The sequence below is a fragment of the Sphaeramia orbicularis genome, chromosome 13 (genome assembly GCF_902148855.1).
Source record: "Sphaeramia orbicularis chromosome 13, fSphaOr1.1, whole genome shotgun sequence".
Lineage (NCBI taxonomy): Eukaryota > Metazoa > Chordata > Actinopteri > Kurtiformes > Apogonidae > Sphaeramia > Sphaeramia orbicularis.
Window position 1 is genome coordinate 17433007 of NC_043969.1, and position 17652 is coordinate 17450658.

At 38.3% G+C, this 17652-nt stretch overlaps 1 protein-coding gene across 3 annotated transcripts in view; it reads right to left on the minus strand.

The window, feature by feature from the left end:
• The window catches only part of dscamb (Down syndrome cell adhesion molecule b), a 135660-nt gene that overhangs the window by 18915 nt on the left and 99093 nt on the right, over window positions 1–17652 (minus strand). For 2 of the 3 annotated variants that reach the window (XM_030151613.1, XM_030151614.1), the window contains exons 11-22: window positions 16393–16572; window positions 7684–7880; window positions 5916–6012; window positions 5468–5596; window positions 5204–5371; window positions 4446–4516; window positions 4061–4304; window positions 2769–2915; window positions 1895–2050; window positions 1667–1800; window positions 1317–1470; window positions 89–206 (exon numbers count right to left, since the gene is read on the minus strand). In XM_030151613.1, the coding sequence (XP_030007473.1) occupies window positions 89–206; window positions 1317–1470; window positions 1667–1800; window positions 1895–2050; window positions 2769–2915; window positions 4061–4304; window positions 4446–4516; window positions 5204–5371; window positions 5468–5596; window positions 5916–6012; window positions 7684–7880; window positions 16393–16572 (1795 nt within the window). Of the gene's footprint in view, window positions 1–88; window positions 207–1316; window positions 1471–1660; window positions 1801–1894; window positions 2051–2768; window positions 2916–4060; window positions 4305–4445; window positions 4517–5203; window positions 5372–5467; window positions 5597–5915; window positions 6013–7683; window positions 7881–16392; window positions 16573–17652 lie in introns of all 3 variants that reach the window. The other variant, XM_030151612.1, reaches the window with a different exon arrangement.

Sequence of the window (17652 nt, forward strand, 5' to 3'; positions counted from 1 at the left end):
AAACACAGAAATCAGTGTTATAATAAGTCACAATTAGAGTAAGAGCAAAACTTTCCATATGTGCTGAGACTGAGTGTGTGTGACCTACTTTCCCTTGAGCCACTTGATGGTAGGAGGAGGGTCTCCAACGGCCTTACATGGTAAAACGATGTCTTTCATCCAGGGAGTGGTCACTGTTCCATTAAAGGTGAGAATTCTTGCTGGAGCTGAAATCATCAAGGGCATCTCAACTTTGTGGACGGTCCAAATAGATGACGCATTTATCACCAAAACAACAGTCTCATGTTATACGACAATGTCAAAACCAGTGCTTGTACATTTATATCTGAACCATATTTATATTTCTTTGAAATAATACAATAATAAAAAATAACATAAATATAATCCACAAATACTATGGCATTACATCTCAATAACAACAAGAGCAGTGTTATATAATTTATTATATATCTATATATATATCTATATATCTATTTATATATATATATATATAATATATATATATATATATATATATATATATATATATATATAGATAGATAGATAGATAGATAGATAGATATAGATATATAGATATATATATATATAGTTATTCTGTCTCCTTCCAGTTGAGAAGAGTATTGATCACTCATCACTGATCACTTTTAAAGCTTTCCTGGGTGTGGCTTCGAGCTATATAACTGAATTATTAACCCCGTGAACCAGCTCATCACTGTAGACCCTTCTGACCGTTAAGGAGTAGATGCTCAAACCTAAAGGTGACTCTGCCTTTACTGTCAGAAACCCTTGGTTCTGGATAGATCTACTACGGAAATAAAACACACAGAAGTTCACAATGCTAATGCTTTTACTTTTTTGGGGGTATTTTATTCTTCTGATGTGACATCATCTCTCTCTCTGTTCCTCTGTTATTGTCATGCTTATATTGGTCTGTTACTGTTTATCCTCCCTGAATTTTCTAGTTAATTACTGTGACTGCTGTTACACATTTTGCTTTGTTTTTTGTGTTCTTGTGTTAGCTTTTCCTCATTTTCAGCCTTTCTTTCATTGTCAGAGCTTAGCATAACCGTGCCAGTGTTCTAATAACTGAACTATTCCTGAGCTTCCTGTTTTTTCTTCACATGTCAAAGCACGTTGTAAAGTCAATCACTCAATCATTCATTCCCTCATTCTCTAAACTGCTTAATACTAAAGAGGGTTGAGGGGAGGCTGCAGCCTATATGTCTGTTGTTTTTAAAAGTTCTACATACACATTCTTATTGAATTATAATTCACTGTATAAATACCATATGCACAAGACAGAGTCCACTCAGTACCTTTGGCCAGAGGTTCCACTGTGATCTTCTCACTGTTGTTGCCGTGCCCTGCAGCAGTCACCGCCACCACCCATATATTGTACTGTCTATTCCGAGCCAAGTTAGGGATCCTGTAGAAATACGCATCTGGAGACGCCTCAAATTCACTCTTTACCTGTAAACCAACAAGAGTAAAGGTTAATGTATCATTGGGCTGCAACAACATCCAGTGTGGAAAAATTAAGCTGTGAACACCATTCAGCACAATTTATCAGGATCAACATACATAAAAAGAATGGATCTTAAGTAGCATTGAGTTAATACTGGAGAGAAACAGGAACAAGAGTCTCATGGTATACAAATGCTATTACCATCGGATGCAGATTAGAGCAGAAGACGATGTATTTCCTAATGATGCCGTTGAGTTTGAGTGGAGGCAGCCAGGAGACAAACACCACTGAAGTGCTGGAGGCTGCAGCCTTTACCCCTGCTGGTGGACCAGGAACTAGAAAACAAGACAACACCACAGTCTCAGAGCTGTGTTTTCATACTGCAGATTTAAGAAATAATCAACTGCAATGTCTGTTAATGGGTTGTACCGTCTTCTTTAGTGCGCACGTAGATCTGTTCGCTGCGGACACCGTCTCCAGCATTGGTGAAGGCCAAGACCTGGATGCTGTAGTTAGTGTACTTCTCCAAACTGTCCAGTTCCAGAGAGGGCTGACTGGTGGTCACATTTCTGATTTCTCCCAATTCTAAAAAAGGACAGGAGACACTTAAATATAAGGAATTCTTCAGTGTAGGAAGTAGGAATGGGTGGGCAAGTGCTGAATGCATGGTATGAACAGTACATAATGAATACTAGTATCATTAGGACCTCTCCTCTCCTTTCCTCTCCTCTCCTCTTTATGCCCTGTCATTCATAGCTAATGCAATAGGCCTTGCCGAGTTATTGCATTGTGAATTATTGATGGAGACCAGCCAGACTGCAGGCTGGATCACTGCTATATAGCACAATGCACATTTAAGGGAAAAACACAGGAACCACAGAAATTCTATATATAGTGTACGGTGCAGGCAAGTATTAACATCAAAGCAACAATCACCCTGTGCTAATGTGGCTGAAACAGAGTGAAAATCTTATTTTGTTTGGGTTTTCTCTAAACCACCTGAAAAACTCTGTCAGATATACAGTAAATGACTCAAATAACTGAATAGTGAATAAACCACATCTGTCCTGTAATGAGTTAAACTGCTGTTGGTCATTTATCATGAAATAACCACTTTTATGTTGACATATTGCAAAATATAATGTTAAGATGATGTTACCACTTGGGACATTATTATCCAATAATAACACCCTTACTGCAACACATAATAGCACATTAAATCATGACAATACTGCAGCTTCCCCTAGTGGATAAACCCATACAACAGAATTGTATCGGTGTTGGTGTGTTTAGCTATTCATACCTCCATCAGGCAGGTTGGCCCAGTAAATGACTCTATAACCCTGCAGGTTTCCATTGAGGGCCTCTCTGGGCAGCGGCATCCAGGAGAGCGAGATGACCTCTGGAGACTTTGCTACTGCCAGGACATTTTCAGGAGGTCGAGATGGTACTATGAGAGACACAAGAAGAGTCATTTCAAAAGAGTGTAGGCTTAATGGAGGCTTTTGGAGTGGTAATAACAGTGAATGTCTGGCTGAGGACCCACATATAAACAGTACACTGAGTACCCCAGTGGTGTAAACAAATTTCTGCTATCCCAAAATAGAAGCTCAATGATTGAGATACTATTTTAAATTCATGATTTAATGGTTCAATATAAATTACATATAACTGAAATATTTTAGGTGTTTAATTTAAAAGAAAAAAAAATCTCTGAAATATTCAGATACATGATTGTTTAAATGAAAAGGTATTAAATATATGGGCTATACTATCTGACTGTTAATAAAAATAAATAAAAAGGGTTACAACCATTTCATTGCAAACTGCAGTGAGCCATTCAAATTCTAATCATTCGCTCAAGATTTCATTTTGTGTTGCAGCAGCCATAATATAGTCCAAAGATACCTCAGATAAAATTTGGAAGAAATCTGTGAATAAAGTCTCAAGACGGAGTTTTCAGAAATATTGTAATGTGACTTTGACCTTTTTTAGTCACACCTCCTCTTTCACTAAATGTCAAAGACTACATGCATGGGGTCAATTTGAGGTAGATGAATTTTAACCCAAAAATTTGGTAAAAAAAAAAAAAAAAAAAAGTGAATATTTGGAATTAAAGCTTTTTTTGTGAGGGTGACCTCTGACCCAGACCAGACAAAATCTCTGTCTGTAGTCACTGGCATTAAGAACTCACAAAAAAGATGATTTATACAAAACTGTGGATGCTTAACGGTTAGAAGACGGCGAAAAACGGCCTCCTTGTGGAGTTAATGAAGGGTAATGGATTTTGATTAAAAAACACCAGAGTGAGGGATTAGGGGTTACATGGAGGTTGCTGTAGGAAGTGGTTGCAGATATAGATGTAGTACAAACAGTTCCCACTAGATGGTAGCCTTTTCACAGGAATATTAGTGTTAGTTATCACTGGTGTTGAAGGGGTGGTGATACAGAACTTAATAAGTTATTGAGTTTACCATAAGCTGTATTTGCAGATGCAATTACATGATATTACAGACAAATAAATATAGGATGTTAAACGTAAGTCTATGAAGCTGAATCTATGGACACATGACATATATGTACATTACTCCTTACCATCCTCCAGAGTTTTGGTGACCACTTGCTGTGAAGACGGTCCTGTGCCTGCCCTGTTTGCAGCCTGTACAACCACACTGTACTGAGTGAACTTCTTCAGGTTGTCCAGTACGATGCTCTCTGTGGTGTCTCCAGTGGTGTCCACACTGATGATGGTGAACTGATGGCTCCCACCAGGGCTGTATTCCCTGTAGCCCACCTGGTAACCACGGATCACACCGTTCTGCAGGTGCTTCTGAGGAGGCTGCAAGAAGAGGAATGAATGAGGAAAAACAGAAAGGAATTTGTGAAGGCAACATTTCATTTTTGTTTACTTTGTGGTGTGTGTTTTAGTATTTACTTTCGTGCCCTATGGTGTGTATGGATATGTGAAATTTAACTTCACCTTCCAGGAAACTTTGATGCTCTGTGGGGAGGTGGGCTCCAGAGTAACATCTTGAGGGGGACCATCAGGAGCTTCAAAAGAAACACATCATCATTACTCCATGATGGAAATAGAAGAGAATATCCACAATGGAGAACCATTCAGTTTCACTAGATGGTGCTATTGAGTCAAAAATGTATTTTCACTTTTGCTAATGGTAATTCATGCACCTTTTAGCTTCAAACTCAATTCTATGATAATCAGAAAAGCTTGTAACATCATCATCTTTAACCTTTAATAATGTGGGAATTGATAGATGATTTATTTAATTTGGATTTTATGACTTTTTTTAAGCAATGAATCCGGTAAAATGTGCCATTTTAATGTGCTGTTCAGCCTGTGGGGGGATCATTATAAGCAATAGAAGATAAGTGAACACTGATAGAGCTGACTAAAAGCAAAAGTGAACTGATGTGTTTCCCAGATATAAAAGATAATTATCTCCATTAAAGAACCACTATATCTGAGTAGTTCATTTCCGAATTGGCATTTGAACAGAGTGTCTGTCTTCAATAGATCAGATTTAAAGCATTAAAACAACGACAGCAACATTGTAAAGTAAATTAATAGCCAAATTAATATTTAAACCAAATGTTATTTAGGGGTAGTGAAGATCATAATATGTTCTAGAGAAATAGTTTGCCCTGTGTAATTGCACTATGAAGTCTATGCTAGCCAAATTACATATCACTGTTACAAATGTACTAAACCTCACTAACCTGCTTCATCCGTAGTGATGGTGAGCTCATTGCTAGGGTTGCTGTTGCCAATAATATTCTTGGCAACCATACGGATGTTGTAAGTGGAAGAAGGGTGGAGGTCAATAATGGTGGCCTGGTTGAGTTGTGGTGACACATCTTTGGTTACCTGCGCTGAAAGCCATGAAGCTACAAGAGACAGACAGTTAGCAATGATAAGTCTTAGCAGAACATTTATTTATTACAATGTACATTAATTGCAACTCATGCTCCACTTGTGCGTACCTGATTTGTTCTTGCACTCAATGTCATAGCCCGTGATTGGGCTGTTGCCATCAAAACCCATGGTCCAGCGGAGAGCTATAGTCCGATCTTTAACCTCCCGGATCTCCACCTCTGGAGGGTCTGGCGGTTCTGAAAAATAATGATAACACAAGAGTGTAAGAGAAGTAGAGAGACAGTAGGAGAGAGAGTCTCTGCAGTGGAAGTCTGGAAATAGAACTAGAAAGAAGGCAGACAAGACAAATGTATTGGTTTGATTTTGTGGGTGATTTCCCCATAGAGGGATTATGGATAGGACTGCACACTGCGTAGCAATTAAATTAATAAATGAATGAATTAAGTAATAAATGAAGCAAACTTTACTACTCCTAGAGGGAATTTTGTCTTCCAAATAGACTCACTGAAATAAACATCTACTGTGAGCAGAGTCTATGCAGTGGAGGAAACTTACCTTGCACTGTCAGCTGTATGATGCCTCGATCTTCACCGAAGGAGTTGATGGCGTGACAGGAAAAGAACCCTGAGTCCTCACGGACAGTAGGCATAATCTGAAGAGAGACACACCATTCACAAGACATTCAAGTGGGTGAGTGAGACTAAAATTAGATTTTAGCCAAGTGGCCCATCTTTTCTGTTTTATAACTTGATATCGGAATATAAAATTTCAATATTTTTACTGTATTTTTGAGACAGAGATGTCTAGAAGTATTTCAACCATTACTGTCTACATTAGTACACGTAACTATACCACTATCCAAGGCACATAATGTTCTCTGCAGCTACAACTCTGCAATACATATGATTGGTCATACTATTAATGTGCAACTTGACTCCTGTTCTGAGTCGAACCCATCACATGATTCTGAAAATTATCTGAAAGTCAGCAACGGGCTGACTGGGTGATCAGTGTCTGAATCTCCAAGTGTGGATTTGAGTCAGGAGTAGTTCAGTTCTGTCCGAATGACAGAGAATCACAAGATACTTATGCACATACTTATCCTCTGAAAGGGTTAGTTTGAACACTAGTTTTAATGCTTGAGAAAGCCCTGTCAAAAAAGCCATATTCATTTTTGTATATTCAGAGTATTTGCACTAGTTTTTCTTTTCATCATGCAGTCTTTTCCTATGAGGAACTAAAGCCCTGTGTTGTTGTGTCATTTTGGTGTTTTACTGTATTAGTTCAGATTCAAACTGACAGGGAAATTAACTGATTAAGGCAGTGGTTTGTTTTCTGATATAATATCACTGTACACTGCACAGTGGCTCAGAATAGAGGGATAACAAGGCCTCAGTTTGACCCATTGGAAAGTGAACGAAGTTTGGCAAAATCTACATGAAGGACAAGTTAATGAACACCCTCATGGTGGAAAGGTTCAAGAAGATTTTTTTTTTTTTTTTTTTAACATATTTGTCAGTTTTTATGTGCATTATCACCAACATTGATGGATTTCTTTGCAACTATTCTGTTTACAGCTCAGGAAAGTGTTTGGTAGACCTAGATAAGCATTATTCTGAACTGAAAAACAGCTCTTTAATATTTCATGCCTATATGTTACAGTTCATATTGAATATTTTTAAGATTAGGTGAACATATTCTGTTAGAGAAATATGATATTAGACTATTCTCTGTAAAGGTACCAGGTGTCCAGACCGCGAGTCATGGATGGGTCGTGATGACATATCCTATGAGAGAGCGCTCAGGATATGTCTACCATTTCTTCTCTATCTACATGTTTTCTGTCTCATGGTGCCAGTCTGGGGCCAGAGCAGCCTGTTGCCCTTGGGGACATCAGGCCATAGTGTAGGTGGGAGAAGAGCACAAACGCGGTCACTGAACCCATGCATCACCGTGTTTTGAATACCTAAGCCAGTGGTGAATTGGATCAATGTCATTATGTTTGGACACTTGGACCAATAATTGTAATATCCATATTCTTTCATAAGAACTTAGACTTCCTGGTGTTAGTCAGTCAACTGCTGCATCTCGCTGTATGTACTTGACTCCTTGGAAGTAAAATCTTCTGATTCCAGAATACAGTGACTGACTTTTGTCTCAGCATGTATCAAAGAATTTTTCTATCATATTCCATCCACATTTTTTCCGCCCCCTACTCTTTTACATGTGACTCAAAATATAAAAATAACTGACAGCTGGGGCTCTTCATAAAAACAGTGTAAATGAGCTTGTCTTGCAGTGAAACTGAACTTATAGCACTCACCACAAGCGTAGAGATGACTTCATCCGCCACCTCTTTGACAGTGACCACGTATCGGCTCGTCTCAGGGTTGATGATGCGCTCCTCTTTCTCCCAGCGCACCATGATGGGCTTCTCTCCATGAGCGATGCAGCTCATTCTCTTCTCTTCACCCTGTGTGGCCAATGTGGTGTTAGGGTAAGAGGTGATCATGGCTGGGACTGGACAGAGGTGACACATAGGATAGGGTGGTGGGGAAAAATGATGTGATAATGAGGGAAGATAAAGAGAAAGTGGGAAAATATTTATGCACAGAACTATGTAGTTCACCTCTCAGCAAACACCACAGCTGTACCCTCTAACCCTCTAACTGCTTTAATGTCACCATGCTAATATATGGATGAACACTTATCACTCAACATATAAAACAATGCATTATTATAAAAAAAGAAACTGTTGCACATACATTTTGTAACTGCATGCATTATCTTACACTGAGAAGACTCCTTTTTTCCATTTCTCTGACAATTATGACAACTATTTAAACACTCCAGGGACCATTGTGAACTCTTGGTTAAGTCTACCTGTCTTCCACAGTACTACGAGATTAAAACAGAGCCCTTCAGGTAAGCCTGCACCGGCTTTGATAACGACAGTGAAGAAGAGGTGGAGGAACGGAGAAGAAAGTAGTGACTCCTAACTGAACTCCCGTCGGTCTGAGTGTGGAGTCAGTCTGGCTCTACTCCGTAACCACACACCAGGCTCATTAGCAGCATATCTAGTCTACGTGTGTGAATGAGTGTGTGTGTGTGTGTGAGGTGTGTAGCTCAGCAGAACGGGTATCTGTGGTGGATGTATCACCCAGACTATTCACAGGCTGTACTCACACTACTCTCGCACTTTATTTCATTCGGTCTTTTTCTCTCTACTTGCATGAGGCTGTCTCCTGATTATGACACTCTTACAGACTTTCAGGTGATATTTACAGTAATGATCTCTTAAGTGTGAAACTCCTGAATTGGATTACACCATATTAACGTCTGAGGCTCTGAGCTGTGTGAATGAATATGCTAATCTTTATCGGTACTGACTTTATAGACATCAACTTAACTATTATCATAACCTTTATAAAGTAGGTAAAACAATTAAAGTAGGAAAGGAAAATATACTGATTTGTGCCTCTTAAAAGAATCAAAACAACCCTCTAATTCTGTATTATTTCAGACTAGAGGTGAGTATGACGCTCAATGTGGCTAAATAGTAATTCAGTGGCTCACTATATAGATTTGCATTCACATCAAGTTTGCTTTGGAGTCTGTTGTGTTGTTTTGTTGGTATCTAGATATTCTTATGGTCCAGTTGTTAGGTCTGACCTCAAGGTGACATACATCATTTCTAGGTCCAAATAGGCAAAAATGGCGGAGTCTGCATTCTTATTTATTTTAACTTCTTTCTTTAAAGATGCACCAGTTAAGAGTTCAGAAGGGGCTACATTCATTTATGTGACTCAAAACCACAATCTATGCAGGTAAAATACTGGAAAATTTAACTGTATGTGTCTTAAATACTATTTAACCTCCTGGTCCATTTACAGCAGTGCTGTAACTTTGTGCTCAGCTGTATACTGATATACATATAAATCATTACTTCATTTAACCTTCCCCTGAACTGAACAGCATATATAAAAGGCTGAGAAATGAAACACTAACTGTGAAGGTGGAAATCACCACATAAGGTAACTATTTCAAGCCGGGGAATCCATAAACATCAGGTTTGGTAGATACAATGGGAACTTGATGTTAGTTAGCTAAGTTAGCTAGTGCCAAACTTTTTTTTTTTCTCTCATTCGTTTTTAAAATTGCCACCATATTTATCAGCTTCATCCACTACCTCTGCTCTTTGTCATGGCATGGATAGTGGTAGTATGACAACAGGATGTGTTTTATGGACTCAAATGACCATAAGATGACTAGTAAAACAGGAAATGATGTCACAGCTTAACAAGAAGGTTGCCACTGTAAAGGAGCAGAAGAGTGGAAGCAGAACTAGGGAGTGAGTGTCAATTAAGGTGAAGTTATCTAAGATCAACAAACATCTCCATGCACAAAACAGACTTCAACACAAACTTCACATAAGCACACATGCAGGCGCAAACATTACAAACTGAACCTTTACTGCACATTACATACTGATTAATGAATCAACCAATTGCTTCACTATATCAGACAGAAATCACATCAGTAACCAGATGTTTCTAAAAATTTTTTAGTATGTGAACAGTAAATACTTTGTCATTGAAAAGGACAGCAGTGGCAACTACATGTGACAGATACCAGAGTAAAAGTGGTTCTAGGCCTTGGACTCTAAGAAGAGATGCAATATGTGTCTTTGAGTCACTGCATGGATATCTGTGCTCTCCTGAATAATGTGTCTGTGTGCACGTGTCTGAGTGTTATACTGAGTGTGCATATGTATGAATGTGAGTGTATGAGAGCGGCTGTGTCTGGGGGAGCTAAGTGGGCGAGCAGTGAGAGCAGAAAAGACTTGTGTTCATGACACATCTCAGCCACACTACACGATGGAGGAGAGAGAGAGAGCATGTACCCCTGCAGCGCTAACTATGATCTCTCTCTCACTCCCTCTCTCTCTTACTCCATCTCCCTCCTTGGGCTCCCACCAGGACAGCGATGATTTAATGATGAGAGAGACTGCTTTGATTATTCATACACAGCAGACAAGTCCACTGGCCGTGCTGTTGTCTCACACAGATACACACATACATTCAAATATAGACACGTGCGCAAATAAGGACAGGCGAGCACACCCATACACATTCAGAAGTACACAAAGACAGAAACAGATACTAGCAACACATGTACAGAATGCATGTGTACAGAAAGGATAAAAAGGTGTGGGCATGAACACACTCGCATCAAAATAAACTTAACAAACAACCAACCAAGGCACAACTTGAAAATAACACACATCTACTGTACACAACACTCACACGGGTCAAAGAGTGAGTGTAGTTATTGTAATTGTAAATAACTTTGTGGTAATTTGTTTTGACTTTGCACTGACACTGATCTGCTATGATTTACTCATGATAGGAGTGCTAAAAAGGGTAGAAAATCACATGTCAATTAAAGCACTTAAAGTACTAACAGCCTGTAATTAGTCATTTATTACACTGTACTTGTGTGAATAGACTGGAAGTGCTTGAGCTTCGCTGATGTGTTATTAGTTGGATCTAAACCAATCTGTTCCTCAACCTGCTGGCAGAAAGTATTTATTTCTGACACTGAATCCTATATAGATATAAGTACATTGTATGGTATGTTTGTATTTGTTTTGTTTTGTATGTATTTTCACACTCATGTTCAAGGATAATATGGATATGGATATTCAAAACTCATCATTTTGATACTCATTCCTATAATGTGGTTTTTTGATATGTTTCAGAGTGGAAAATAAAACCTGTTCTAAGCCTTTGAAGTAACCATGAAATGGAAAAGATAAGAGTAAAATTGTTACATCTCAAATCCCAAGTGTTTTTATGAATTATGTGCAATTAGACTTTACTGAAGGTGTGGTTATGCATTAACATGAGCTTAAATATTAAATGCATACCACAAAACTAATGGGTAGGTCGGATGGATGTCAATGAGGTTTTCTTAATGTTCAGTACAATCAGGCAAAGTATGTGACTGAGAAAGGTGTTTGAGTAGACCTTCTTAGTTTCAGTTCATTTAAAGGTGGAGTAAGCAATTCCTGTGAGGCACTTTTGACATTTCAATTCAAACCAAAATGCACTCATCCCTCTCCTCAATGTTCCCTCAGAGGCATGTTTTTTCTTTCCATTTAGAACGACAGATTTTATTCAGTAAACACATGGCGGACATTTAAAGAACTTTAATGGATATTAACTGGATTCGACAAAAATTATATTGGATTAGAATCGCCCACTTCACCTTAAACTGCACTTTCTTGTCACCCACTGTATTGGCTGACATGACGTACGTATAAGTCAGGTTCTAAATTGAATACTGTGGGCTGTGTGCAAAGCAAGGCAATTAACACGGACATAAACACGAATTACACATTCAGCAGCCTCGAGCGCAAACTAAAAAAACACTGACTTCTAAACATGTTTCTTAGCTTTTTCTGATGGTGTTTTTTTTTCTTTGAGGCAGGCTACCAAAATCTAAATGTACTGTGTTTATGTGTATTTGTGTGCATGTTTTGCAGTGCGTGTTGGCCTCAGTGCAGCTATGTGTGCATGTGCACTCTCAACCCCCACCCACCCTCGACATGATGGAACGTGTCAGACTTGGGATTGCCAACGTTTAAACCTCATCTCTTATTCACCGGCTGCCCCTCCCTCTCCCCACACCATCATCCCCTTTCCCACTGCCCCCGCACAGGAAATCGCTGATTTATTTTGCATAGCAACTATGAATTTTAAGTGAGTCCTATTAAAATAGTCTCCTCAGCCCCTTCTCTAAATGTTATTGCTCCTTAACAGGGGCTATTTTCTTCATCTAAATCTGATGCCTTGGCAGTGCAAGTTAACATCAGCGCGGCTCATGTTTGCTCATTCAAAGAACCAGAGAGAGGGTGCATGGTGACAGCACACATGTGTGTATGCTTATATGCTACAACTGTTTGACTACATCTGTGATTATTGAATGTATGAGCCCATTGTCAGTATGTATGAATATGCATATGGTGCATGAATACATCTGTGTGCATTTGAAGATGTTTCTATCATATCTGTGACCCTGTGCATATGAGTGGATGTATGTATGTAAATGAAACATACCAAAATGTTCATGTATTCAAAACCACTGCCAAGTGCAGCAGATTGCTGTATCTCAACTGTTCTACAATCTTCACCATTCATGGTTTCGCCTCAGTGGCCTGTGCTGAGAATGGCTCAAGGAGGCTCCAAGCTTCCTCCTCATCTCATCTCTATGCATCTACTGTGCAGCACTCGCAGGGCCCCAGGCTAAACCTATTCTTTTTGATAGCCCATAATTGCTCGGTTGATGTATATTTTTTAATATCCAGCGATATTACAGGGGCCTGGTAATAAAACACACGCGGGTAGAGGAGAAAGTGTGAGTGGGAAGAGGTGAGACAAGGGAGGAAGTGAAAGCTGAGGGGATAGAGCAGGAGGCAACAGACAGAGAGGCAAAGAGTTGAAGGGAGGGGGGTTTAGAGGGGCAAGAGGGGGAAATAAAATACAGCTCACAGAGGTGGATACTCTCTGGTCCTGTGACTCATGAGGTAAGGTTTGAACCATCAAGTCTCACAGATAGGCTGGAGGTAGATGAATCTGAAAACAACTGCTCTTCACAAGTGACTAAAGACTCAGATGCAACTAATAGAATAGAATAGAATAGAATAGAATAGAATAGAATAGAATAGAATAGAATAGAATAGAGGCTTTATTGTCATTATACCAGTTGTGCAACAAAATTGCAGAATATCACAAGAAACAAACAGTTCACATACTATAAAATGTGAAGATTGCAGATTTTATTTTCTCATGAGGTAAGGTTTGAACCATCAAGTCTCACAGATAGGCTGGAGGTAGATGAATCTGAAAACAACTGCTCTTCACAAGTGACTAAAGACTCAGATGCAACTAATAGAATAGAATAGAATAGAATAGAATAGAGGCTTTATTGTCATTATACCAGTTGTGCAACAAAATTGCAGAATATCACAAGAAACAAACAGTTCACATACTATAAAATGTGAAGATTGCAGATTTTATTTTCTTCAGGATCTTTGGACCTTAAAAAAGGTTTTCCACTGTAGAAGACAAGTTTTTTTTGCCAATTTACAAGCTTCACTTTGGAGAAACTACAATTTAGTAAGGGGACTTTCATCAAAGCACGCAAAGGGCATTGAACAGTGCCAATTTACAGGGATTTAAATTTATGATGGCATTCTATAATATTCATCTGGGATTAAAACTATTTTGCTGACAGAACGATTCAATGGTGCTAAAAAAATGGTTTGTAAATGATAAATGAATGTATGCTTTGTTGTTGGCAGAGGGGGATTTAGTCACTTTGAGGACACAAACAGCTGCCAGCAAATAAACAAGGATATAAAATGAAACAAATAACGTCTTATTTATCTTTTTAATCTTACTCTCACTGCTAAAAATGTAAGAAACAAAATGTGTAAAATAGCAGAAAAACATGCAGACTGCTCTTCCCTCGAGCCTTTCGTTGGCTTCTAATTGAAGTATTGATGGATTTAAATGAGGCACAAATGCACTCAAGAGTTCCCATGTCTTACAAAACACACACAAGCACACAATTACACAAGCCGCACGCAAACACAGAGGAGTGTACACGACGTACAATATGTGTATTTACAAATGAAAACAGATGTGTGATTATATGCATGCAGTAAAACGTAAGCCGTATGTTAAGAAAATAAGTGAAACACTGCTGTACACAAACAAACAGAACGGGACGCGATGGTGTTGGTGAATGCGAGTGCAGTAATGGTCTCTCTTTTTCAAACCACTCATGCGATAAAGTACACTTTTACAGAAAGCATCTTGAGCGTACATGTACAGAGTTTGGGGTTTAAAGGCCATGAAATGTGATCTGTTGATGAGGGACAAGCGTGTGACTGGCCCAGTGTGTAATGACTGAGCAGCCAATGGCAGCAGAGATTGGACAGAGCAGAGTATTATTATTATAGGCATCCATTATAGGAAACTTTCAGCTATTTCCTATAATGTGAATTATTCTAACTGCAAAATGACACGCCAATACTAACTACATCATCAAACACATCGATGACATAGAGGGTGTTAAATGACACAAGTATAACTCAGTGGTAAATGGACAAAATGATAACTGTACTTTGTTTATTATTTAATTTTCAGTCTTGGTGACTATATGTTTAGAAGATGTCCTGAAGGCATTTAGAGGCAGGTTAGCCACACCAGTGTCTGTGATCACTTTATGCAAGCATCCAGGTGTGTATATTGTACATATTTAATAGAAATAACTGCATAGTAGTGGTAATATGAGATAAGAAACATTAAAACTTCATCTAAAGCACTTAGACTCACTCAATGTTTTTTAAATAAATCAAATTATAATAGGTCATTAAAATAACACTGATATTAAGTGAAAAGTGCATTTAGAACCTCTACAGACGGCAATCACCGACTCTACGTGGGGACAAAAACAAGATTGGTGTAATACAAAGAAAAAATTACAGTCTCTTAGCCATTTTGCATATAGTGCACTGACTAATTATCACAACGGCGTATTTACAAATCACTAAAACTTAAAAGATGAGACTCTTCCATAGAGCATAAAGAATATGAGACCAATTTAAAGAATTTCACCAATGAAAATTCAATTTGCAGGACACAAAAATAAGAGAAGACGAGATCTTTAGTTCAATACAACACGAGAGCTGATTTCATTACTGATCTATATCATCTCACTGTAATGTGTTAATGGTGAGCTGAGCCTTTCACTCTGAAGGACATGGGTTGATATACTGGACTCTGGCAGCCACAGTATGAAAAGTATATGATGAACAAATGCAGGTCCAATTTATTATGTACACTTTTCAGTCAAGCACAGGATGGTGTTTGTTTGTCTGACTTTTCTTTAGATGAAATTTTAAGTTCAGTCTCCTGTAGCTGCAGCAGCATTGTTTGCTCTGTGGTTCGTAGAAAATGGAGGGATAAAGGGTAGTGCAGCCATAGGTCAACTTGCTGCATAGCAACTGGGTGCTACAGTCAGCGAACTGACGTATGAAAACACAGAGAGCATGATCGTTTCTCAGCCTGCTGCTGTGGCATTGCTTTCCACAGCAGTGTCTTTCAACAGAGCACACTGGAAGGCTGAATTCCTGTGACAAATCTATACAGCATTTGACATGCCTGGTTGATAATAATAAAAACTATGATTTATTGACAAATTTAACACAGATTACTTTTTTACTGTGTTTTGCGCAGGTCAGAGGTCAGAATAATATAAAGCACTGTTACTTCAATACAATGTGTGGGTTTAAACATGCACTTTGATGTAAATGTGCATGCAGCAACCCACACTATTATATACTAGTCTTGAGGACTTTGCGAAGAGACAAAGAAGATCAGAAAAAAGGAGAAATGGACAGAGGTTAGATTGTCCATCAGTGGGGCTTCTTATGTTCTAGTGGCAAAGGGAAAATAAGCCCCACTTGCTTTTAAGCACCATAAAAAATGAGGAGCCACTCCTAGCCCTATAGGGGAGCTACTGTAAATGCTAATGCTCACTGGAAGCAGGAAACTGTCATTTACATACCATGAACACAGCGGTACAATGGAGACCAACAGAGACTAATGCAATCATGTAACAGTAAATATGTTTATATAAATGATTACTGGCAATTTGTGTACATGACTGGGACATTTGTATGTTTCTATGAGTTGATAAAATTCTGTTTTTATTCAGCTGAAGATCGTCTCAATGTTATAACTGCATCACAATTTTTTGGCACAGCTTCCCTCCTGAACTTGTTAATCAGCTTTTAACTCATTTATGTATTCACATTTTTCATTCTTTACCAAACTGAGGCTGGTTTATTTTTAGGAGTGCTCTCTGGCTCACCTCACCTCACACCTCACACCACACCAAAATACAGATTGATTTCTATCCATCAGCTGGTATTGATAGCACATCAGACACAGGCTCTTACTTTTGACGGTGAGGTACATGGACTTGCTGACATCAGCTCCCACGTCGTTGCTGACCTTACACAGGTAGAAGCCGCTGTCATCCTCTAGCACATGTTTGATCAGCAGTGACCCGTTGCTCAACAGCTGGATACGAGAGCCACTGTTCAGAGGAATGGGCTGAAACTGAGGGACACCAGCACCTGCAGCATTTAAAAAAAAAAAAAAAAAGACAGAGGAAAGGGGAGAGAAATAAAGATGAAATAAGACTGTTTAATAATGAGAAAAACAACATTCAAATATAATATCCAGGTCTTTATGGTAACACTCGAGACATACACATTTACCATTAACTAGTTGCTATTTAGCATATGTATTAGAAACACGGGGCAGTTTATGAAGCTCTTATTACTAAGAGCATGACTATAGTCTACAGCAAGGGTGTCAAACTCATTTTAGTTCAGGGGCCATATTCAGCCCAGTTTGATCTCAAATGGGTCAGATCAGTAAAATAATAGCTTAATGACCCATAATTGACAACTCCAAATTTTTCTCTTTTGTTTTAATGCAATAAAAACAATAAATTATTAAAATATTTCTATTTACAAACTGTCTTTTCACAAAAAAGATGTGAATAACCTGAAAAAAAAAACAATATTATGCCTCAACTTATCATTTGTATATGTGCATTACACACAATGTTACACAACTTTTGGTAACAGGCATAACATTGTTAAAATTTTGGAGTTTGAAATTTGAAACTAAAATAAGAACAATTTTTACAATATTACATCTCAATATTATTATTATTATTAATACATTTAATAATGCATTTAATAATAACACACTTATTATTAACATGACTTACAGATCACAGTGGATCTACAGGTGCACAAAACATTTTGTAACAGGCAGAATATTGGTAAAATTGCACTTAATTTCCAGGTTGTTCATATTTGTTCAGGTTATTCACATTTTATTGTTGAAGGATAGTTTGTAAATGTAAATATTTTCAGTGTAATGTTATAAATTTCACATTACACCAAGAAGGAAATTTGGAGTTGTCATTACTTATAGGTTATTATGCTAATATTTAACTTGAGATCACATTGGTTTGTATGTGGAACCTGAACTAAAATGAGTTTGACATCCTTGATTGTTGATTATCTTCAATGTAATTTTTGATCTTCCTAAATTCATTCTGTGGGCCGGATTAGATCCTTTGGTGGACCACTCTTGGCCCACAGGCCGCATGTTTGACACCCCTGGTCTGCAACTACACA